General features: G+C 36.3%; 1 protein-coding gene across 2 annotated transcripts in view; it reads right to left on the bottom strand.

Annotated features, from left to right (window-relative positions):
• Positions 1 to 26,823, bottom strand: part of ARHGAP15 (Rho GTPase activating protein 15) — a 653,013-nt gene that overhangs the window by 256,475 nt on the left and 369,715 nt on the right. For both annotated transcript variants that reach the window (XM_037850077.1, XM_037850078.1), the window contains exon 9: positions 2,874 to 2,996. In XM_037850077.1, the coding sequence (XP_037706005.1) occupies positions 2,874 to 2,996 (123 nt within the window). The remainder of the gene's footprint in view (positions 1 to 2,873; positions 2,997 to 26,823) is intronic.

Genomic DNA, 26,823 nt, shown 5'->3' with positions numbered 1-26,823 from the left:
TGAGCGATCATTCAGAATTACCTGCTGCCTTTTTCTGGCATCTCAATGCACCCATCTCATTAGTCTTATTAAAGAAATTAGAAAATGTAGCCCCATCAGGTCACTGTTTCCAGATCTAGATTCTAGCTAATGAAACTACACACGGGCCAGGTCTCTGTAAGACCAAAAAGCAGAGTTTGAAAAACGGGTTTGTGACTGAGTTCTCAGTGTGTGATGTTGGGGCAACTCTGTTTTCACATAAAGTGCTCTGCGGACATTGCCCTGCTGGGCGTTACCAGTTAATAGAGGACAGTCCTTTTTGCACCCACAGCTGGCGCTTGATAAAGGCTGACTTTGAATTCAAAGTTCAGCCCTCTCAACATGATAGTAACATTACATGAAAGAATAAACATTTTGAGAAGTTGATGTGGCCCTGGAGAGAATCTCCCAGGTATCAGAAAGCAGAACTGTAAGTGTCCAAACAACCAGGCAACAGCTTCCCTGTACCTGGATAATGGAGACTCTTGCCCAGATCTCTAAGAGTATGCAATTGAAAGAACATGATACATTTTCTTTGGCTAAAATGCACTGCAGAACGATTTTAAAGGCCATTATCTTTCTTTCTAAAGAATTCCTCCCTTTGTAAGAATTAAGCCAATTTGCTGGGAGAAATTAACCATCATAATCTTTAGTCTGTTTTATGTTATTTTTCTTAACTGATCAAAAACACTGATTTTGTTGCTTTTTCCAAGTCTTTTTTTAAAAAATGATAAGAAAATGAATTTAAAGTACTAAATTTGACTGGCCATGTATTTGAAAAATTGGTTTAATGTCTTTTACTCTGTTAAAAAAAAATTCAGTAAAAGCCTTAAAAATAGTTCACAGTCAAAACTGAAACAAAACCAAGAAGGGGCTATATTTGCATAACTTTATCTGTATTTGGAAGAAAATTCCACTGAACACAACAATGGAAGCTTATCAAATCAGGATTTCACATAGATTTTCCATAGTCCTACTAATGAATACTGACTCATTGGTCAGCTATGGCGAGAATTTAATGGAGCTCTAAGATGGGAAATGTGAATATCAGAGTGCATTCAGCAGCTCCATTACATCAGTATGAAGACTACATTTGGAATCCAGTTTTCTGCTGCTTTCTGAGACCAATTCTAGAGCACTGTAATCATTAATTCTTTAGCATTCCGATTGGAGCCAGACCCTGACACTAAATTAAAACTTCTCATTCTTCCGCAGTCATGAAACATTTGGACTCTGTAAAATTGGCATTGTATGGGTTGCTAATCTGGTGTTACATTTTTCAAGATGACATGTAACCTGCAACTGAATCCTTTCTAAGAAAATGATAATCTATAGGGGGAATTCTAAGGTAGAATTGAATGTACTAATATATCATCATATAAAGTTGAATCTATAGATGATCAAATACTGTCTGTGGCACTGTAAAGGACGTCTTCACCAAGTAAAAGCCTGAGATAACTTCTATTTAAAGCAGATTCTAGTTCTACCCCCAAATATTCTCATTCTAAGGACTTTCTATTCTATTAGTGATATGTATACTCATGATTCAGAAAATTTCACTTTCAATGACTAGTTTAGAATCCCTGCTGATTTTTGTGGTATGTTCACCTGTTTCAAAATGGATAGAAACGGATAGGTCAAAACAGTTTATTGTGAGCTATTTCAATAATTATCATACTAAATATGGATGGAAATATCAAAATCTGCTTTGCCCTTTCTTGGAGAAAAAATTGTATATGAAACCGTCTTTTTATTTCCATAAGATTAGCCTTTCCACCTTGTTCTCAGAGTGAGGAATGTATTTTAGCCCATTTTCAAATTCTCTCTTATATTTAATTTTCAAAAGATACTTATCAGAGAACTTTTAACACTGGGAGAAACATATTTTATTTTTGGGAAAATAAAATATTTTGCCTGCATAACCTGTAAAGTGATTTCCAATTATAGAAATATGCTGTACCACTGGTTCTGTCTATCCATCCATCCATTCATCTATCTGATTCACTAACCGTGATAACAACCATAACGAATAATAATAGTGCTAATAGCAGATGGTGTTATTGAATGATTAGTTATGTTCCAGAAACTCTGTTAAATGCTTTACATTTATATGATTATCTCATTTATTTTTCTAAATGACCTCAAAGATGGGTGTAAGTATCTCCATTTAACAAATAAAAAATCTGAGACTCAAAGAGGTCAACACAACATTAACACAAATACTGAATAGTGGGTCTGAATTCCTATTAGTCTCATGCCAGAACCTGTGTTTCTCTACTGTGGAGACTAGAAAGATTTAATACTTTTTTTCTATTTTAGATACATTTACAAAAATACTTATTTTAGTTTTGATTGAGCTCCTGGGCCCTCCAGTCCTCAGTCTTCATAAATTTTCATGACATGGATTTGTCTCAGACTTTTCCTTCCTAACATTTACTTCAAACTATGATGAGAGTGATCAGATAGTGTATTATCCAAATCGGGACCCTTCTGAGCATGAAAGGGGCTGCTGTTACTAAGTACACTGGGACAACAGGTGTGAGCTGGGACTGTCTGTGTGAGCATTCTAACAGGCCACTAGGGTCGCACCCTCCTTTGCTCCCGGCACAGAGCCTAGATCTCCTGAGAGCAAAACTAGGTATTTCTTTCAATGATTCCATGATGTTAACCTTATCTTCTCAGGATTAGTTCCCTGGACATCTATGCTTCTTTCTTCTGTTACAGAGCAGAAAATTTAATAAGCAACCTAAAACAAATAAAATATCCTAATATTCCTTTAGAAAAGCTGATTAGCTGTGGATACAGAGGCATATTCATTTATCATTGTTAGAGTAAAAGTATAAAATGTCCTGTACCTTTAATAAGTCCTTTTTCTTGCAGGGTTTTCAGGGAAGGTCTTCGGGTAATAAACTTCTTTAATCTGCTTTTAACTCGGTTTTTGTCGCTTGTATCAGAAGCACTATGATGCAGTCTGAACACTGGAGATTAAAAAAAAGAAGTCAGAGGCTATCAGTAAATTTCTCCTTTATGATTATTACTTCATGCAAATATGAAAAGAAAACAGTAGTTACGGAACAACTACCTAAATTAATAGCTCAGGACCTTCTGTTTAGACAGGGCATACAAGTAAAATTTGCCCAAGTGAAAGAATTAGCCTTGCTGCAGCATGAATGTGCAATTAGAACGTGGTCGGCTCCATGTAGTCACAATTTATTTTTCACTTTCATTCCCTTATATTAAATACAATAACCTTTATCTGGATAATTCCACCTATCTATATCTAGTCACAAAATATGATCAAAGTGAATAAAAAGTCAACTAAATTAGGGAAAAAGTACTTTGCAGAATTGTTCATTTAAGTATGATTACTTCTAGGTAATTCAGGCAGTTTCAAAGGTCCTGTTTCCCAAACAATTTTTATGTTAACCCAAAATGATTCTTTTTCTGAAGCAGATATGTAATTATCAGTTCTAGGTGAAATTGTGAAACACACATCTGCCTCAAACTGTCTTCATGTTTTCATGAAACCCTTATCCTCAGCTTCTTCTCAGCTTTATGTTCAAAGTTAGGCATATGTCAAATTCATTCCCTCATAAATACTGGCTGAATGCCTACTAAGTAACAGGCTCCATGCTCAAGGCTGTGGAATCAACGATGAGCAAATCACATAAAATCTCGATCCTCAATAAACATAGAGTCTAAACACGTTCTAGGTGAGCTATTATTAATGACTGATAGGAATTTGCTGCCCAGTAAGATAAGATAGAGATCTTAACTGGGACCTCCACTGTCATAACCCAACTGTTTAAATAATGTGAGAATTTGGTGTACTTTATTAGGTACCCAGAGGCTCTTTTCCACTCAATCATACCTTGGAGTAAACCATTCACTCAATTGGGCTAATAATAATATATCTAACATTTACTGAGCTCTTACTATGTGCTTATAATAATATACCTATCAGTTATCGAGATTGTACTATTCACTTAATACTCCTCTGGGCACCTAACATGATTTAACTTACTTAATTCTACTACAGAGTAAGCTCCATGAGGGCAGGGATTTTTATCTAATTTTGTCATTCTTGTTCACTGATGTATCCCTAATGCCTCCAACATTGCTTAGCATATAGTAAACACTCAGTCAGTATTTGTTGAATCAATTCCCATAATGACCTATTGAGGTGTGTACAATCATTATATCCATTTTCAAGATGAGGAAACAGAGGCAAAGAGGTTAAGTAACTTGTCCAATGCCAAGACTGGATATGGGCGCAGTCTGGTAGGATTTTTATCTGGTATTCTTATTCATTGGAGTATTGCCAAAAGGAAGAAAGGAGAAGGGAAATAGGGATCTCAGAAGCTTCTCTATTTATAGTAGAATGGTTTCAACTGAGTAAAGTCTTTTAAGTAACTACTGTGTGTAAAACATTTTTCTAAGTTCTAGTTGTGGGGCTGATAAATGTGAGTCATCATCCCCTCCTGAGGAACTCAGAGGCAAGAGAGAAATTGGACAAAGAAGGCCCAGTATGGAGTAATTTTAAATCTTGCCCTAAAGGCCCAACTGGAAGTGAGATGTTACCCAACAGAAAGATTCTGTTTGAACTGGAGGGGCAGAAAAAAAGAGTTAGGAGGGATCTGCTGCTGCTGGAAGAGAATAAATTGCCTGCATGGAGAATGAGAAGTCAAATGCTCCTAGTAAGGGCCTCCAAGGACCCCACAGAAGTCCCTAAGAGAGAATATCTGCTTTAAAAATGTCTGCCTGGCCCAGAGTGTGAGACACATTCTTATAACTGGTCAAGCCAGGATATTTTAGCATCCTCACCTCCCCAGCATTGACCATAAAACCATCATAAACTTGGGTTAGCAAGATGGCGAGTTGGGGTGAACTGTAAGGCTGGGGAGGAAATTAAGAGGGAAACATCCTGTCTCTTTCATAGCTAGGAACAGGCTGGAATTTTAATTTTAAATTAAGTTCAAAGTTTTGATTATCCTATGGTACTAGGTACTATTGCTGAATTGGGACAATGCTTGCCACTTAAAAGTCCATTGCACTTTATAATACTATAAAGCAGGGTTTCTTAACATTGGCACTATTGATATTTTGGCCAGAAAATTCTTTCTTGTGGGAGCTGACCTGCTCATTATAGGATATTTAGCAGCCTCCCTGATGACTACCCACAAGAAGCCAGAGCCTTCCACTTCAGTTGTGACAATCAAAAATGTTTCCACATATTGCCAAATGTCCCTGGGGGGGGCAAAATTGCCCCGTGTTGATAATCATTGCTTTAAGTGGATCAGAAAAGTTATGAGACTTGCTTGGCTTTTTATTCATTGGTGATAGAAGGTCTACTCACACATTGAGAAAATGTAAAGGAACAGTTAAAAGCAAAAACAAAAAAAGTATAAAAAAGATGTGTCTCCAAATATGCCACACATATATGCAATATATATATATTAATTTTATCTATCTATCCATCTATCTAATCATTTATTCATTAAATGAATCAGAAATAAAAGCACAGCCAATTCACGTGAGGACCTTGAAGTTATTGGACAACTATAAATGGGTTCTATTACTTGAAAAATTTGGGAACCACTGCTATAGATCAGAGTTCCCCAATTATTGTGCTTATGAGAATGAGCTATAGGTGTGGGAATTATGGGTCTCCTCAACAGGATCAGAATAGGGTGAGCCCCTGGGGCAATTGTCTTTGATAATGAGCAGCCTTATCCAGTACTACTTTACTGCAGTAGACTATACAAATATTATCTATATGTCCTTAACTTAAAATAGTTTGGAAATCACTGCTTTAGGTTATTTGTTTAGTTCAATAGGGTAGTAACTAGCCACATGGTGCTACTGAACACTTGAAATGTGGCTTGTGACACATGTTGAAATGATAAAGTTTTGGGTATAGTCAATTAAATAAAATATATTTTAAAATTAATTTCATCTGAGTCTTTTTACTTTTTAACATGTGGCTACTAGAAAATTAAAAATTACACGTGGCTCCCATTATGTTTCTGGACAGTGCTGCTAGATGATGAAATATAACTCATACCAAATTGACCGTCTACTACACACCTGGCAGAGCTGGATTTCACTGTAGTGGACAAGACGTAGTCAGTCTTTGGCAGTTTAGACATGTAATTAGAGTGCGGTATGCTATGGGGTGTGATAAGACAACTACGAGACACTAAGGGATCCTAGAGGAGACACTGAGCACAGGTCAGTTTGGAGAAATACCAAAGTGCAAACGAAAATTGCTTTTACAGGGCTATGAACATCAGGTACTAACCGATTCAAAATTGTATGGTTTGAAGTGTCATTCTGAGCATCTTAAGGTTCCGTGCTAACACGGCGGCCTATCAACTTTCGCTCTCTGTCCAGCCATTGCAATGACCACTTCAGCTGGTACAGGATCTTCTTCAACTGATAACCATAGTTAATATCCCATATTATATGGGTTCTAGTCTTGGAGGCTGAAGGAATATTTCCTTTACACACTTTAGAAAATGTCTGCCTCAGGGTTATTTTGCTCTCAAACCGGCCTTTGGAATGATATGAAATAATCAATCTAAGTTTTCACGGTTACCTTTCTAAAGGGAATTTTTTTCTATTTCTGGTCTCACCTGAAAACCTTCCCACTTTCCATGACAGAATGCCAAGAAATACAGGGCCGAGGGAGGTATTTTCTCTGCCATTTTGGAACTAGTAAAAATGATGTGATTAGAAGATACTTTGCAAATTAAAACACATGCACATGCAGTATAAATGCTAGATTATGAAAATAATTATGTAGTGAATTATATCTTTTTGGAACCCCCTAGGTACTCTGGTGAAAGTATTCTTAATTAGAGAGATATATATGTATATTATATTACCTTCAATATCACCATCTGGCTCTACATGTGAGAAATGCGTGTAAGGTGCACTGGTTTTTCAAAGCAAATGGTAATATGCTTTTCAAGGCTTTATCTTGTTCCCTTCTCATATGTTCTTAGAAACTAGCAGAGTCTTGGTTATGATTACACAGTTTTTAACGCAGCTAACTTCTTTAAAGTAGACTTTCCTGGAGACAGACTAGAGCATCAATTTCCATTTCCTGATGCGATAAATAATCGTCCTCAGATGACAAGTCAAATTACAAGGCCTTTGCCATCATTCATTCTGCTCATTTTGTTCTAAGAAGAGTTATGCAGCAGTTCAAGTCAATAGATGGCATACTTTCTATTAAACAAATAACCTGAAAGTGCTATAAATATAAAATAAAAATGTAAAAAGCGCATGGTTATAAAGAAAGCTCCATCCCGGGGTCCCTTTAAGCAGTAGTCAAAGTCTTTGAATATTGTGGTTTACAAATCTGATGTTAACAGCCAAACTTATAAAACAGTTTATGCTTTTCTGTTGTCAAGGGAGAAAAACTTGCCAAATTGTTCATTTTAAGTAAAAATGATATAACCAATTAAGGAAAGCAAAATTTAAACACATGCCTATGATAATCAGGACATAGTTTGCTTCTGATTTCAGTACTGATTTTAACAGAACAGTGTTCCTTCCATTTTCCCACGGCACCCAAGTAACCCCACACATACTTTTAGAAACTTGTAATCACACAGTGCAAATAAAAGGACACTTTACTGGAAAATACACAGTGTGGTACAATAATCCATCATTTATGAAAAATAAAATTCAGCCTTTTCTTTTTCCTCAGAGATTCAACTACTTTTGAGGGTGAAGCTTTCTGCAGTTTAAAGATTTATGTTAATCCAATGAGCAGTTTTTTTTCCGTTCCCATTTAAATTTTTTATTTCAAAATGAAAATAGCTCAAAGAGCTATGGGTTTAAACTTAAAAGCGTCTAATCTGATTGACATTGGAGACCAGAGAAATCACTCCTAGTTCCACATATTTTCACCTCTATGAACAATTAACATGAATTGTAATTAGTTTTCCAGGTATTCTAGCATTTACATTGCTTTTATGTTTTCGGCTTTTTCTTCCAAGCCACAACACACAGACTATTTTTCAAAGCTTAAGAATTTTTGAATAACAATATACAATTTAAGTCCCAACACACTCAGGCCAGAGGTATTAGCTTTAAGCAACATTTTAACCAATTGAGAGATATAATTGGTGCTAGAACTGCTCACGCCAGAGAATGGTTAAGGTTAGGGACTTTCTAAATTGATCTTCAATAACTATCATTACATATGAGAATAGGCATTAGCCCAATAAAAGTTTTATACCTGACACAGCTATTATGGTTTTAAAACCACCTCTAGAGGTAGGAATGCTTCTTGTAATGGGGACCCTTGGAAATCTTTTCCTTACTTTAGGAATGGGAGAGGGAAGCAAGATAATTTGTGCAATGAACATCCACCACCGTTCTATTAAGGGTATGGGAACCACAAAAGAAAAACCCCAAATCTTCCAGAATCCAACAGTTTGGATAATGTGCTCCAAGACTGAGCATCTGCCAGAATTTCTCTTGCTGGGGACCTTATTTTGAAACATCTCTTTTTCCTGCCAAACTGCTGTTCTCGCAGTATTCCCATGTTACAATTACATGTTATTATTATCATTTTTTTCAAATTTGGAAACGCTGGAAGAGCTAATGTTTCAGAAATGTTGCTAAAGAAAAGCAGAGTCATTATCCTTCAGAAATGATGTTACATACAGCTTTCTAGGCTACTTGTTCTCATTTTAAGGGTGAGATTTTACACAGGGATCAGTATTAGGTATAGTGGGATAGTTTTGTTAGCAGCTAAAAGTTCCCAATATGTCAAGCCCAGCTGAAGGTTCAGAGAAAAGCTGGTGACAGTTGTTTGGTGCAATCATTTTACCATACTACAGCATCAGGAGTGGGAGATCCAGAAGGAAATGACAAAATAAGGTTATGTTAGGATCTTAATCCCCAGAGATTCCGAAACACTTTTCAAACCATTACACGGATTACATAACAAAGTACTGAATAGTCTCGGCTCACATTTTCCAACACCACCTTCCCCTTGTATCTGGAATTGCCCTGTTTTAACATTTTTAAAATTACTCAAATAAGAGCCCTTTACCCAGAATTGATTGAAAAGAGAAAGAAAGTTTATTAAATTGCTTTTCAACCTCTTGCCTGCTTTCTTTCAAGGGCATACACGCTTGTGCAAATTCATGGGATTGTAATAAATACTGCTTTGGCCTCCTCAGCAAGCAGTTTTAGCATTTCCAGAACTTTGCACATAACTCCCTGTATCTGAGTTGGCAGAAAGGGTAAGATTGGGTTTAATGTACTACTGGTCATTTAATATCTCTTTTTTCACATGCTCAATGTAAATAGAAGTCATAATTTCAATCTCCAACTTGCAGACTGATAAACTAAGTTATTGAAACTTTAAGTGACTTACTGGAAACACAAATCACTATTGAATCTGGAAATAATTGGAAGAGGGAATTCACGGTATTTTAACAGCAGTACTTTGTTTTAACCACTTGATTCCAGCTTAGAAGGTATAGAAACAGAAAACAGGTGAACAGATTTGTAACAGAAAGGTATGCATATGTTATCTCCTCAATAATTTATATTTATACTATTAATGTAAAGAGGTGAACATTCACTCAATGAGCATGTTCACCTTCAGAATAAATTGTCCACATTAAATAGTGAAACCTAAGCACATTTTTTGCATTTTCAGTGTCTCAAAAGAGCTGGCAGTTCACTGTCATGTCCCTGCCATTCAACCCTATGGAAATTCCATGGCTACCTTTCCCAGTAATATATTTATCCATGTCTTCCACCTCTGATGCATTCATCCATCTGTGATGTAAATGCCTCTCTCTGTTTTCATTTATAGGCTTAATATCTTTACTTTGCTGATAATGCATCTTAGGTGTGTCAATGAAAAATAATGTATTTTTGTAGCGTAAGCCTTTAGAGGACAGAGCATTTTCTTTAAGCTCTTTTTATAGCATTTAGCATAGCTTTGAGTTGCTTAATGAATACTTTTGATGATGGTGGTGATGATGGTAACTTCAATGCTGTACTGTAAATATCAAGTAATATCATCACAACATGTAATTTCCTTCCATTGTAGCTCTATCTGATTTCTTTCTTAAGCCAGAGTTGAAAAGATCCTTGCATCAAAGATTATAGAAATGTTACATTTTCAGAAAAAAAAGAGAAGACAAAAGAGAAAGCATATCTAAATAGCAAAAATCTATGGTGTGTGTAGAGGCACACAATAATATTTTTTCCTGAAACAGAATCAGATACAGTGTCAGATGTAGAATATAAAGATTCAGATCATTAAGACATTCTTCTATTGACCAGATATTTTATCTCTGGCTTCTTATGACTTGAAAAAGTGTCAGTAAAACTTTGTCACTTGAGAGCTGTTCACAACTTTGATAAATTTGCTAATAAAGTTAGTGGTTACTGAGCTAGGGCAGTAGCTGATTTTGAAAGCTAAATTATCAGAAAAAGAAAATAATAACCTAGGACATCAATCCAGGCAAAGGGCATTCATCATGAAGTAGAAATATGTTTTCCATGAGGAAATGCTGTATATTAAATACAGGAATGGGTTCTTTCCTCAGGATAGAAAACAGGCCTCAGCCAAATCAAGTGAGAATAATCTTATAGATAATGTGAACATCGGTCCACAAAGAAAGAGAAAAAGCCCAAAACAAAAACAAACTAATAGAGTTGTAGGCCTGGCAATTCCACCATAGATGCAAAAGCATGGCAGGATTATAGGAAATTACCACCTAGATTGCTAGGAAAAAATAGGTAAAATTGGAGAATGAAATACTATTCCCATTTAAGAGAATTGTATAATTTGAATGTTGGATTTTTACATCCTGACTCACAGATGCTAGATCTTGGTTAGCAGTGTTTGAATTGGGTGGCATATAAATCTGGTCTCCATATATACATATATGGAGAGAAAGGGAAAGAGAATGACTACTATCCATATTGAGTATGTATGTATGTGTTTGTACCTTTGTGAAAATGTGCCTAGAGATATTTTTTACTTAGTGAGTATAAAGGGGAATAACATAAAACAACTTTCGAGCTTTTTCTTAAAAACTCTATATGCCTAGGGCTTTATGTGATCAAGGATATGCTACAATGTTTATGTATCCTTAATTTTTTAAACATAAAAGTTGAGCCAGGATAAAAAAAAATATATATGACAAAACAGGTAGTTTGAGAAATGTCTTAAAGCCAAACAATCCATAAATGAGAGGAAGTAATGGAGAAGTGAAAGTGTTTATTTTGATAGTAAAAAAAAAAAATTAAATAATACATGTATTGATTCTTTGAACACAGTCTCAATGTCCACATTGCTAGCCAATCTGATCACTCTAACATAATATTCACTATTAATAATAGCTAATGTTTCTGCAGAACTTCCTATGAAACAGGCACTGCACTAAGCAAGTTTCGTCTCACTTAATCCTTATAACCATCCAATCTGGTAAATTCTATTTTTGTTGGCCATTTTGCAGATTAGGAATATGAAGTTCAGATTAAGCCATGTAAGTGACAGAGCCAGAAATCAGATGCAGGGTTGTCTGATTACAGTCTGTGGGAACGTGTAAACTGTCCAGTGCCCTGCCTCTCCATATGTTTGGCAAAGCTGTCAAAACATCTAAGGACATCAAGAGATGGTAACAGTTTCGTGCCATACTCGAGCACTTCTGACTTAAGGTCTTAAATCATCCACTTTGATTGAACTGTTGACTGAAAATATCTCTTGGTGGTTTGTATCATAGTAGACCAGAGAGAAAATGAGTTGCTTTAGGTAAGACTAGTGAATCACAGGACAGCAGTGGAGCTGATATCCAAAGTCTCTCTGGATTACCAGTCAAAACAGCAGAAGGAGGCATCTGGTTAGTCCTTGAACACATACTGAGCTCTGCTGCACAGCTGATTACTGGGCTGAAGGCTAATGTCAGAATCACTGACTATGCCCCAGGTGGCTGTGTGCAGCAAGACCAGAATGAATATGGATGTAGAGACGGAGGGCGGGGATTGTTCAAAAATGGCAAGCAACCTAGCCAGATTTCTCAATTTCCCAGTCTGTCTTTTTCACACTTACCATCACAAAAAGACAGACAGACACACACATAACCCACCATAGTAGAGCCCACACATTCACTTCTATGAACTCCTTAGTTCTTCTCACAACCAAACCAGGAAATCTCATTCTTCCTTAGGCCCAACCACAGAGCTCAGTCTGCTTATTTTATTTTTGCTTATTACTGATTGTGTGGTTATGTTTGGTGCCCTCGATTGCAATTACTGCTGTAATAATTGGTAAGTAAAGGGTGCAGGTGCTATGAGAAGTACCCTCCTTTCCTTCCACCCCAGTGCCTCTCACTTTTTCAACATTTACTGAGCATTTACTTTATACCAAGTATTAGTTTATGCCCTTATCTACTGCATGAATTAAAGATACACGTGAACACATTATCATTGACTATTATTTTGCTCCTAATTAAAAAATAAAATTTATATACAATCCCAAGAGTTTACCTGTGATTAATTTCTGCCAGGTAGAGTATATTTTAAGACTCTTAACGTGTTGAAATCATTGGGTTTTGAAGAACTATCCATTAACGACTTTCTGAACTGTGACAATGGGTATTGACAGTGCTTGTCAGACTAAACCACTATTGATTGGCTCACATCATGTGTATAGCAAAACCAATTTCTTTCAAGTGCTCCTTCCTAACTGAAATACATTATTGCAGCCTTCCTTTCTGTTTATTATAACACCCAAGCTCATAGCATGCCACACATCTAGCAAAAAGTTTCACAATGAATGAAGCAGCAAACAACAACACAGAGAAAAGGGAAGGCACTTAGCAATCCAAATACTTTTTACTGTAAGTTGCTTTCCTTTTGAAACTATTGATTCCTTGCAGAGTCTTTGTTTTTATTTTACAATCCTCTTGAATAAGGAAAGATCATGGACTAGCTGAGCTTTCCTACTGTGTATGACCCTGTGACTCATGGTTTCTACACCTGAATGAAACTATTTTAGGTATTGTGTGTATGTTTAAGTTGTGAGAAAGAAAGTGTTTATGTTGGGTCAGCAGTCTCCTGCCCATGAACACACACACACACACACACACACACACACACACACACACACACACACCAGGGATGCATCTTTTTCCAAATCTTAGAATGGTTTCTCTATGGAGTGACTCAAGGCCAACTTTGGGCACATGTGACATATTGTACAGTTTTATTATGAATTTGCATTGCATTGTGCCTTCCGTCCTAAGAGGTCACATTTCTTTCTGAAACAATATCCTTACATAACAAAGAGCAGTTCTCACAAAATCCACATGAATGGGAATTACACCAGATTTCTTTTTTTATTTGAAAACACTATTATTAAACAAAATCCAAAAGCATACCTGCCACGAGTACTAGCTGATCATACCTTATGCTGCCAGCTGTCTTAGTGGCATATGAGAGCCCAAAGAACCATCAATCCTAGTTTCTGTTCTTGAAACAGCTCACAATTTACTCTACACAAATGCCCAGGAGAGTGCTGAAAAGGCATAGTCCATATTTTTGAGGTATTCCTAAAATTGCCAACACTCTATAGAAATGATCCTCATATGAAGATCATTTGAGTCACTCTGATAATGAGTCACTCTGATAATGAAAGCAGGGAGATTTTTCGTTAGCCCTACAAATGCTTTAATTAAACCTGGTATAGTGCTGCAAGTTCGTCTCCCATTCCAAGCACGACTGAAATTAAAGAAAAAAGTTCGATTAGAAAACTGACAAATGCTACATCAGCAAAATGTACCAGAATTTAAAGCCCACTTTCAGGCCCCCGAGTTCCTAGTTGACTTGAAATTCTAGATTAAGATTTCCCCCAAGTTAGGGGTTTCTTTGAGTCTTGCCTCCTGCCCATACTATGGCGCAGGAGAATGACCACACTCAGCAGCCTGGGCCTTGCCCCAACTCTGGCTTCACCCTTTCCTGTGTCCTTCTCACCCTCACATTCCCTAGCTCTGAGGCAGTCTCCTGGCCTGGGGCCCATTCTCTTGGCACTCTCTGCAGAGGTCACTCTGTCCCAAAATGCGGTTGGTTGGGGTGGCAGCCTCTCTTGCCTTTTTTGGGACATCAGAGATCAGGAAATGTCAGGCAGAGTCAGTTAGTCTCTCACAGAATAGTTTTGTTGGGACAGAACCCTCTATTAGAGGCATCATTTTGACATAAACATCAAGCTATTTGCTCCAAAAATGTACGTGTGAACCACTGATGCCCACCCCACAGGAAATGCATTGGAAATGCAAAGGGTGAGCTGAGCAGATTGGAGGATACAGTATATAGTCTAAGGCTAAGTGATCAGGGATAGTGGAGCGGTTTGTCCTCACAAATGCTGACAGACAGCTGCAGTTTGCAGCTGGCTGTGAGCTTATGCTTGCTAAACAAAGATCTAGCTGGAATCTGTTGAATACTTGGCTCTACTGCAACAATCATAATTCATAACATACATTTCTGAAGACGAAGTGGGGAAAACTAGGAAAAGACTTAGACATCATTCTGACACTCAATGTGGTCAGAATCTGGGCTATTTTATTTGTTGTCCATTTTGAAATCTATCTTTTTTGAGAGGGTGGCAGCCATATCTGCTTCCCAGCTAGACCTACAGATTAACTCTTCCTTGTGTTAAAAAAAAAAATGTGATGGGAGATTTACTTACTGCCAAAAGCCAATTGTAATCCCAAATATTTTATTTCTTTTCCTAAATGAGTTAATTGTAATCAAATTGCTAAGCTTTTTTCCATTTTTGACCGCCAGATAACCACATTCTTGGGCACAGTTCATGTTGGAGTATCAGAAATGTGAAGTATTAAATCTGTAATGAACCTAAGAGAGCACAGAGTAAATGCCCCTAGCTTTTAAGATGAGGAAAATGATGCCCAAATTGTTTAAGTGACTTGCCTGAGGCCACATAGTAAGAAGCAGAGTAAAGATCAAACCCAAACTTCTTAACCACCATAACTGGGTTTTGCCAGCACATCCCTATGCCTAATCCCAGCTTTAATCTTATTAGAAAAATGGTTCCTAAATTGAGAAGAATGTCCCAGAGGAGCCAGTCTTTTTGCTGAAGGCGCCCACTACTGGCCTGCTTCTTCCAGTGACCAGGAATTTTAGATTTGAGTCTAATATAGTAATTGGCACCAGTTAATTCTATTTTATTTTACATATTTAGGATTGAGGAGTTTTGAACATAATATGAAAATATATTTAAATTTTCATGCATAATTATGCATAATAGTATGAAAACTGTATGTCCCCAAGGGGGGAAATTACAGTAGCCTTTCTTTTGACATGCAGCAATGCTAAGTGTTTTGCTATTATCTCATTTTCTAACTTTTGGTAACTAGAAATCTGTAATAGATTATTATTGGGGGGTTTTGAGCCCTCTGTTGCCCTGGGCGAAAAGGATTCTGTCGCCAAAAGCCAGGACACTCCTCCTGATGCAGGTGTCACTGAGAAGTGCTCGGCAGAATATCCTTTCCATGGGTTTAGGCCCAAGCTTGGAGGGAATATGGGGAGGACTGCGCCGTGGATGGGCAAACACAATTTGCCAAATTGCTACCCCTCTGAAATTCGAACTCTTAGACTATTGAACAGGCTGAGATCTTGGTTTTCTTCAAGCTGGTTTCCTCTTGACAAAATGGAACTTCTGGTTTTGGAAAAAACGTCTTTGGGTTTTAAAGGTCTCTGAAAGCTTCTTGAGACATTAAGTACCTCTTACATAAAATAACACAGTGATGATTTAAGACCGGAGGAATTGGAAATGCGTGGATTAAATGACCTTTAAAATACACATACGTTTAAAATTGAAAGGAAAATGCACTTAGCAAAAAAGCATTTGGGATTTATTTGTAAAATATGGTTGGAAACATTAAGTAAACTCAAAATGAGGTGGCGCATACACATCCTCATTTTGACTTAAAGATTTACTTTAAATAACACAACAGATGTAGTCATCAGCATTTATTCCAACAGGGACACTGCCAATGGTGAGAAAGACACGGTCTTCCCATGTCATAATTAGAACTACTCTCACTGTCATCCTTTCATCCTTCAAACTGTCAAAGGAAAACCAAGAGTAAAAAGAAAAATATTCTGGCAGGATAAGACTCCCTCCTTGTTTTTGTCAAGCAGTTCAGTTAGGAAATTTCCACCAGGAAATATTCCCTTATATTAGTCACCAGAAAACGAGTTTAGCTGTTTCCACTGTATGGCACAAGAGAAAAAATTGAAAGCCCACCTGTGGACTTTAGTTCTGAAAACACTCCTGACAACACAAACAGGTGCTGGCTTATGTAATGACTAAGGAAACAGAGGAGGACAGAGCCGTGAATCACGGGTGGGCTCTTGCAAAGGAAAATTGAACTTAAGTGCTCCGTCGTGAGGGAATGGCCAACTGAGAATTGCTCTGGGTCACATAGCAGCTTAGCAAGAGTATTTCTTTTGCCAGCTTTGCAGCCCATGAAACAAACTGCTGTTGGAATACATCCTGAAGCCGAGGATGAAGGTGGAGGGAGGCTGATCTTCACATGGTAGTTTGGAGCTTAATGGTGTCCCCGCACTCTCATAGAGTCTGGCACATAGTCCGAGGTCAGTAAATAAATGTTTAATGATTGACTAATGTCTGAACAAGAGGTGTGGTGGAAAGCACACAGGCTTGATTTCAGCCATACCACTCAGACAGTGTGTGAGTTAGCATCCCTGATTCCCAATGTCCTCATATGTAAAATAGGGTTGAAGATATCTTGGTGCATTGTTGTAAGGATTAAATACTAGATGTACAAGATCACAATGCTTTGTATGTACACCGGGAATTAATACTTCATCCTCTTGCTCCTCCTTTTCCTTGTCATCATCATCTTCATCATATGCCACTTTACAGCTAGCACTGGATTCTACAAAGTGGGTTACAAAGAGTTGGTTCTTGGATGGTAAGAGACACCAATCAAAAATCACAATACTGAGCTAATTTAAAAAAATTGGAAAACATATATTAAAATAAAGTAAAGCTTACGTTACTATTAGATGTAACTAAACAGCTATGTCCATATTATATAGGAAGAGACCTAGGAATTAATTTCTTATTGAGACAGAGTGAATTTTCTCAAACCATTAACACATTTCATACCAAATTCTCCAACTACATGAATGCTTATTAGTTGCAGCTTTTATGGCAATAAATGTGCTGGCAGAATGTATGGCAGGGGTTACAGCTACCACCACTACTACTAATAATAATTAAAAACAATAACAAACAGCCAAGTCTTTTATTTTATATCCCAATTTAAGATTTAAATCGTGTGTTCTATCCAAATAGAACTGATTGACAGGAGGTCTGCTTTGATAAATATGGTAGCAGTGTTACATTATGTAATGATAATTATTATCAGAATTGCATCAGAAGTAAATCTCATGCCGTGCAGCCTTAGGGCAGGCAAATACACACTTTAATAATCACAGCTGAAACACTGTTTAAATATTAAGATTTTTACAAAAAGACCCTTACCACTTGATTAATGGTAGATGGGATGTTGGTGCTAGGGGGAATCTACAGATCTGAGGAGCTGAATTGTGAGTGCGGAGGGGGATGAGGGACTAGGCTAGTACGGAGAAGACCCTTTGCTTTGGGGCTGCGGGTCATACGTATTTACCACTTTCAAGCTGGATTAGCTCTGAACAGCAGAGTAAAAGAAGGTTCCCCAGAGTGAGTGCCTCCTTGGTAAGCTCCCACACCCCCGGATGGAGATGATCAGTTATACTCACTGTTAGCACTAATTCCATTCCAGACTCATTGGCCTTCCTGTTCATTATTGGATATACCAGGCACTATCCTGCCTCAAGGCTTTTGCACGTGCTGCTTCCTCTACCCAGAACATCCTTCCCTTAGATGTCACCATTGCAAATGTCCTCGCTTCCTTAAGGTCTTTGACCAAAATTCACCTTCTCACAAGTTTTCCTTCTCTATTTAAAATTGCATTGCTTCCCCACTCATGTGCTCTCTATCCTCTTCATTTGTTTTTAATTTAAACACCAATATATATATTTATATATATTTATTCATGAGTAAAATATATATTTTACTCATTTTTTTCAACAACTCTTTTTTCCACACTAGAAAGTTATCTTCATAAAAGCAAGATGTTTTTTTTTTCCCCTGTATTTTATTTTATTTATTTTTTAGTGTTTTTAATCCCAGTACCTTCTACAGTGCTGGGCAAATAGTAAGTGCTTATTATATATTTGTTAAATGAATAAAACAATATTCGGAATTCCTTTTTTGAAAAATAAAAGTTCATAATTTCTTGTTTTCATTATTTTTAACATTTATGTATGAACACCATATTTTAAGAAAGTAAACCTTCAACTAAGGTGTTTATGAAAAAGGAAAATGATACTTGGTAATTATCATTGAATGATGGTCTGAATTTATAAGAAGGGAAACAGATCCTTGCTCTTGGGACCTTTTCTTCAAATCTTGACCACATAGAAATAGTTGTAGTATTCTTTCCTTATTTACCTATTTACAGATATGATTGCAAAATCATGTTGTAATTATTTTTTAAAGAAAAATCATTCATATAGAAAATAATATTAAGCTTTAAAGATACTTAAAACATCCAAGAACATATTAAAATTATGATAGGGGAAGTCTATTAGGAGGAGGGAGAAGTTGAAGGAGAAATGGCATTTTAGATGGGAGGCTAATGAGGACTGGGATGAAAAGGATTAACTCAATTCTCTATCAGTAAAGGAGAGAGCGAGAGAGAAAAAGAGAGATTGAAAGAAAGTCAGGGGCTGTAGTTTATAGGCAAGGATGATTCTGATCCAGTATGTGGTTGAGGCTAGAGAAGCCCCTAGACCAGCACTATCTAATATAAATTCGTGAAGCACATATGTGATTTTAAATTTTCTAGTAGCCACATTTTAAAAGGTAGAAAAGTAACAGCTGACATTAATTTTAATACTATAACTTAATCCAGTTTATCCAAAACATTATCATTTCCCCATGTAATCAATATAAATATTATTAATGAGATATTTTACATCCTTTTTCTTGTACTAAATCTTTGAACTCTGATACATATCTCGAACCTGCAGCATATCTCCATTAGGATTAGCCACAATTCAAGTGCTCATAGCCACACGTAGCTAGTGGCAACCTTATTAGACAGCACAGTTCTAAGCAAATCCATGGGATCCATGTCTGCCTATGTACTTATGTCAGTGCTAAGAACTGACCCCTTGGAGTCCATGCCTAGGGCCCTGCAGCAAGTTGGTACAGTAAAATGGCCCAGAAATGAACTGGTCATGGCCATGGGCCAGGGTGCATCAGTATGAGAAGAGCCACTTTTCAATGGCAAAGCCATGTGCCAGGGACACAAATCAAAACAACCAAACCCATTTGGTTGGCCTATTTCTAAATTGATTCATATTTCCTGTTCTTTCTTTATCCAACTTTATGTAAGTGTCTGAATAAGACAATTTGTGTGGGGAGCAAGAGTGATTCATTAAAAAAAGAATCTAGGAAAAAGCAAGATGACTTTAATGGTATCTCAAGTTTGTAGAGCAGGCAATACAAGTTACACTTTATTCTTTTACCTGCAATAATTAGGTTTCTGATGTTTAGTGTGCCCATTTTCAAATGCTGCTCTGTTATAGCACAGTCATGTTACCTGTGAACTTTCACACTTGCTAGTCATATAGTCATAACAGTATTTGTACTCATTCTCCCAAATATACCTGAGCAGATTAGATGGGGGAACTACCTGTTCTCAGAGGTGATGGGTGTTTTAAGTTGATAGCCTGGGCTCTTTTGCTCAGAACATTCATACAAATTTTGAAGTGCCAGTGCTTATCTGACCATCAACCCTATTAAACAATATTTCAATTTTGAATCTTTGTAGCAAAATCAAACATTTTAATTAAAATATTCACAAAATTTTATATTCTCAGATTATGTATTTTAATATAGAAAAGACTGGATGGGCATTCTCTGGTTTACAGTGAATGCTCCAAATCATGATTTTGGTCTGGGGAGATAATTGGAGACACACATGCAGAAGCAGTATATACTTGACTGAAAGAATAAATTGGGTTGATCAGTTTGACGTTTGGTGTTGCTTGTTATGGTCGTGTACCTAGTAGAGTCAACAGCACAATTATTTTAATAGACTACTGATTTTACTTCTAGGTCATTTCCAACAGCCCCAGATAAAGATGACCCATACTCAGAAGTATGTACATCTCCAAACTTTAACATCACACACACATACACACACACTCACATGCTCTCCCAAAAGCATGGCAGCCTATGGTTCACGTAAGCCATATTGTGGCATAATTCTTAGGATTTAGTAATAAAGCAAAGAATCCATCATGCTATTCAATACAAGCACAGCAGTTTCTGAGAAGGCAGTTTGATCAGTTGAATTAAATAATAATCAACATCCATTTCTAAAAGGTATGTGAAATCCTAGAATCAGTTCCAAAACAAAAGCCATATTCACCTTAAGTTTGCAAATGATTTTCAGCTGAAACTTTCAGTTTCAGCTTTACTTTTTCCACCAAATGACTTTGTTCTTATTGCAAATGATCAGGGATCATTTAAACATGTTTATCTTTAAAAGTCTCTAAAGGAAAAAGTTGAATACAAACAGAATTCCACTTTAATTTTAAGAAGAGCATGTCTTAAATATGATGAATAAGAGGAAAATGTTGCTGGGAGAAAAAAGAGAAGAAGAAAAAATGAAAATAACTCCCATTCCCCTTGAAATTTTTAGTGTGTATTCAAGGACTTAAAATATAAACTATATAGACATTGACACCATGAAGCAATACAAAATCAAACCAGACACTCTGAAGCAGATTGCAAACGTTCCCCATCATGTTTCTCCAGCTTTAAGCAAGCAAAGGTCGAATAAACATGAACTTGAGCCATGATGAATATTCTCATATCATCCTTAAAAAATAGGTATTTACAACAACAGAGTTGTACTGTAATGGCAAAGATAGATGAACTAAGCTTAGATCTGTGCCAAATAAAAAAGGAAACAATGATTATGTAGTACAAATAATTTTGCTGTAATATGACAGCCTAATGACTTAAGTGCCCAATATCGTCATTATGATTCTGAACCCCATGTGCATTAGCAATAAAGACTCAATAAAACCACTGTATAATTCATATTTCTGAATGAAAATCTTGTTCTTTTAAGAAAGGTGAGTCTTTAAGATCTGTAAGCCTAAATGGAAAAAGTTAAAATAACTTGAATTATGTATTTTGTCTATGTTGTGATTTAAAGGTATTCTAAGGGAATTTAGAACCAATGCTGTGATAGAGGAAAGCAATAGTTTTGAGAACTTGGGTGCATTTTAGGATTTTTTTAATCTAGTAAAATGTGCCCATCTTGTTATAGGACACATTAATTTATCATACATGTAATTCATTGAAGATTGTAAAACCCAAAACCAACTACTCTTATTTATCTGATCAATGCATGTTAGTTTTCTGGGAAAGAATAAATAATTGAAAGTTGAAGAAGTATTTAAAATGTTCATCTTTACTTAATATTTGCCATGCATACAACTATTAGTTTAACATTTTTTTCAGACAAGGTAAAAGAATGGTATACACATTTTAGAGACTACATAGTGTAGTGATCAAACAAAAGACTACAAAAAATAAAATAAAAATCATGGAGTAACTGCACAGCATGACCAGGCATTATATCAGGTCTTTATGTACTCTTTCTTGGATCTCTGAGTCTATCTGTTTATTAGAAGAAATCTTCCCTTTCTCATATTGTAATTCAGAGGAAAACGGTGCTAAAGAGTAGTTGGAGTAGGTATTTTCAGGCCACTGAGCCGTGAATCACAGAGCTATTTTTCTAAGAGATGCTGAGAAACATAGGAAATTAAAGATTTTATTATCTTTTATTTTTCCTTTTAATGCTTGCAAAAGAGCAGCTGTGCCCAATTCTTAGAGTAAAAGGAAAACCATATCAATTTTACTCATTTTTGTTTTTGGAAAGAATATGTGATGAGAAGTACATTTTGCCATTGCTAAACTGGGAGATGTGACAATAACTGTAACTTGTGTTGTTTTATCTACCTGCTAAACCAGTCCTCCTTGCTCGAAATATGGTCTTGTAGGGTGGCATCATCAACCATCTGGCATCATAGAATGAGGGTTTTACAAAGAAACTTCTTGGATGTCTAAAAATGTTGTGAGAATAGACAAGCACCTCAAGGATGTCTGCACAGATGCAAATCACTTTCATTTGCAAGTGTGTGCACAAAAGAAGATAGAATTATCTAGAGAATGGCTCCTCTCAATTACCTCCTTTGTGGCTGAATATGCTTGATTTATGGGCATAGGACTAAGAGTCAGGAACTTGAAGAACTCAAACAGAAAGCAAAGCCCATCATGTAAAATGCACCCCTTTTCCACTAATATTCAAAACACAATTATGAATGCTTGAACAAATATGTATATTCTGGATTTATAAAACCAACTCTTTTTCTTCATAAGCAGAAAAAAAAAAAATCAACCCAACCTGTCTTTTCCATGAGTCTTGGGAAATTGCACAGTTTTTTGGGGAAAAAAAAACTGTTTTGATTTTCACAATTTAAAAAAATAGTATGGAAAGAATAAGATTGTTCCCATAAAATGCAATTGTTTCCACACTGCACTGTATTGTTTGGACACAATTTGTCCTCCTATAGTGAAGTAGGGAACCATGGCAAAGACTGAGAATAAAATAGAAGATCAAAATAAATTTCTAATTTGAAATAACCTCATCAACCTGGGGATGTTTGCCGACCCCAACCCTCACACCCCAGTCCCAAGTGTGACAAAAGCAAACTACAGAGGAAACAAGCAAACAAACAAACAAAATATTTCTATATTAAGTCATCACTGTTCACAGAACCCATTTGTGAACTGGCAAATGTTGCAGTACCTTTAAATGGAGCCCAGTAAGAGACAGTAGAGAATACAAGCCATGTAAGGGATTTTCTGCCTTCATTGTGGAAGGAACTATAGAGATCATGTGAATTTGGATTTGTGAAAAGTGTCATACCTAAGCACAAATGGAGGTAGTGAGACTAATTTAAATACTACTGTTAGTAATATGACAAAAGATGGCCTTTAGTTCATTTTCTGGTACCAAGAAAACAAACAAACAAAAATAGAGGTGTAAAGAAAAACATATTTATATTTTTCTCAGTTGATTAGGTAATTATATTTTCAAACATTTTTGTGCTTTTTCATATGTAGTATATCAGCATTTGGATCTTTATATTTGGGGGAAAATATAAAGCACTAGATTTGTGCTAAAATAAGTGTAAATGGAGATTTTAAAATGTTGTGTCATCCACACCCTAAAATATGCAGATGTCAACAGACTAGATTTGTTATACTTTTAATAGCCCATATTTTTAGCATTTAAAAGCAAAGATTATAAAAATAATCCATGACCCCTCCTCTGCTGTGATTTAGTGGTCTCAGCAGTGAAAGCCAGGTGCAGAAATGAGTTTAAAACTGGCAGCGATGACCAGCTCTTCCTTTCTCTTTCATCTCACTCTCCTGCTTCCTTTGTCCCTGCTTTTATTCATCTTGGATCTTTTGGTTAGTGCCCATTAAAATATATTAAGAAATGTTACTAGACAAACACAGAAGAACAAAAACAAGGGGAAGAAATTAAGGGAGAAATAAGGAAGAGGAAAATAAAATAGCAATGGGTTAAAGGGGAGAGATGGTTGAGCCATTTTGAGGGAATGATGGGAGGAAGGCTTTCTATCTCAATATTTTAAAGGTAAAACAAGTTTAAAACCTAAGTAAATGCTTTAAAATAAAGATTTTTTTTAAAAAGTTAAAGAATACAACTTGTTATAATAAATACTTGATTGTGAAAGTGACACAATTGCCTTGCATGGCATGAAAAGTATTTTACCTTAAGATAAAGGAAAATTTTCCAATAAAAGGCTGTACATTGATATAGCAAGCCAAAGGAAAAAAGATAGGATTTAGATATCACAATTTATTATCATAAAGGGGAAAGTTAAGAACCAACAAACACCGTGAGGCTGCAGCCTATGATAGAAATCTCTAGAAACACCTTAGTCCTCCAACACAAACTTCTTGAGACATTTTCATCTTCAGGGAGTGAAGAAGCTAAATTAGATTTGTTTATATCATTTCCATTGTAACAGAAGTCGCCTTGATGAGAAAGTGTCATAGAAATTTCTGTTATTTGTATGAGAAATACAGATAACTTGTCTGGCAAGAATAAGCATAGGTTTCCAAATTTACATGAATATACAGTTTTTTTAATTTCTATTTTTGTTTTTTAAGGTAATGTTTGCCATATTAATAGAAACTATTTTTAGGTTGTATTGTATGTCCTTAATCACTAATACAATTTACTGTTTACTTCAGGATAGATTTCTGTTTTCTTTAAAATTATTATCTTTTCAGCCTATTCTTATTTCTAGCAAATTGTATCTACCTCAGTAAGTCATAATTAAAATAAATATAATTAAATAAAGAAATTATCACTGATCTTGATTCTCCCATCATCAATTTAATAAAGTAAAGAGGTTTGTTAACTTATTTCTTAAAGGAAAGTAGCCTGCCAGGCTTCTTTTTTCAAGAGTCTAGAAGTCTTAGCCAGGCTGGTACTGACTGTCATCAGCCTCAGCAAATGAGTGGTCTTGATTAAAATATAATTAAATGTATAAACATCACAACAGTTATAGCGTCACTTTACAATCATGTTTTATGGAAAGAGGGTGAATCATGTGGTTGAAAACAGAATTTTACTGTTCCATGGAGAGGTCTTCAAGAACAGGAGAATTACATGTGTAGTGTCTGGTGCTCTACCCATTGCAGGATGAACTGGGAAACGGCCAGTTCCAGCCTAGCCACGCGACAGCTGTATGACATTGGACATGTGACTGTGCCTGTGATGGCCTTTTTTTTTTTTTTTTTTTACTGTTAACTATAGACTCTAGTTTGCATTGATTTTTTTTCCTCCATTGTGTTTTTTCATCTCTTCTATTGTGCCTTTCATTCCCAATACCATCCCATTTTCAACACCTTGCAAAGTTGACATTCATTTGTTCTCCCTCATGTAAAAACATTCTCATATTAGTACATTTAATCACCATCATTGACCACTCTAGGTTTCACAAAGTTATACAGTCCCAGTCTTTATTTTCTATCTTTCCTTCTGGTGTCCTATATGCTCCTAACCTTTCTCTTTCAACTGTACTCACAGTCATCTTTGTTCAGTGTATTTACAATATTGTGCTACCATCACCCAGAATAGTGCTACCCATATCTGGTTCTATACAATTAATCCTTTTGAACATTCTGTACTCCTTCAGCATCAAATGCCTGATCTTTACCCTCTTTCTATCTCCTGGTGTCTTCATTTCTACACTCTTCTCCAAACCTCTCTCCCATCTCTTCCCATCTGTCTGTAGCACTCCCTTTAGTATTTCTTGTAGAGGAGGTCTCCTGTTCATGAACTCTCTTAGTGTCTGTTTATCTGTAAATATTTTAAACTCTCCCTCATTTTTGAAGGACAGCTTTGCTGGATATAGGATTCTTGGTTGGCAGTTTTTCTTCTTCCAGTATCTCAAAGATATCATACCACTGCCTTCTTGTTTCCATGGTTTCTACTGAGGAATTTGCACCTAGTATTATTGAGCATCCCTTGTATGGATCACTTTTCTCTTGCTGCTTTCAGAATTCTCTCTTTGCCTTTGACATTTGACAATCTGATTAGTAAGCGTCTTGGAGTAGGTCTATTTGGATCAATTCTGTTTGGGGTACACTGCACTTCTTGGACTGGTAATTTTATGTCTTTCCTAAGAGTTGGGAAATTTTCATTAATTATTCCCTCTATTATTCTTTCTGTCCCTTTTCCCTTCTCCTCTCCTTCTGGGACACTCATATACTCATGTGCTTCATGTTGTCATTCAGTTCCCTGAACCCAGCTCATATTTTTCCATTCTTTTCTCTACCTGTTCTTTTGTGTGTAGGATTTCAGAAGTCTGTTCCCTAGTTCAGTAATCTTTTCTTCTACTTCTCCAAGCCTGCTTTTGTATGTCTCCACTGTGTTTTCCATCTCTTCTATTGTGCCTTTCATTACCACAAGTTCTGCCATTTGTTCTGTTAAGCTTATGGATTCTTCCTTATGGTCACTCAGTGTCTTCTTTATATGCTTCATCTCTTTTGTCATATTTTCTTTCAACTCATTGATTCTATTTAGAAGACTTGTTTGATCATATTTAATTAGTTGTTTCAACTCTTGAATCTCAGTTGAGGTGTTAGTTTTTCCTTTGGCTCAGCCATATCTTCGTGTTTCTTGATGCAGCTCATGATTTTTTGCTGTCTAGGCATCTGATTATCTTCTTATGCTGGAAGTTGTTTTCTCTATTTTGCCTTGGGTTTTCTTGTTGGTTTTCTTTGATCTCTATATTTCTTTGTTTCTCTCACTGGCCAGTTACCAGATTGTTCTGTCTCCCGGTTTTCCCCCCAAATCAGGCACCCACCATGGCCTGCCATAGGGATGGGAGGTAGGCACTGGGCACCCCAGCAAGTTTACCATGTGTGTTTATATAGATCTGCTGGCTTCCAGTGGTGCTCTGTTTTCTGCTGGCCAGCAAGACCTGTGTTTGTTTTAGAGTCCTGCTTTAATAGTTGGGTTGTCCATATTTCTCAGC

Source organism: Choloepus didactylus, chromosome 9 (genome assembly GCF_015220235.1).
Source record: "Choloepus didactylus isolate mChoDid1 chromosome 9, mChoDid1.pri, whole genome shotgun sequence".
Lineage (NCBI taxonomy): Eukaryota > Metazoa > Chordata > Mammalia > Pilosa > Megalonychidae > Choloepus > Choloepus didactylus.
This window is presented reverse-complemented; position numbering and strand designations above follow the sequence as displayed.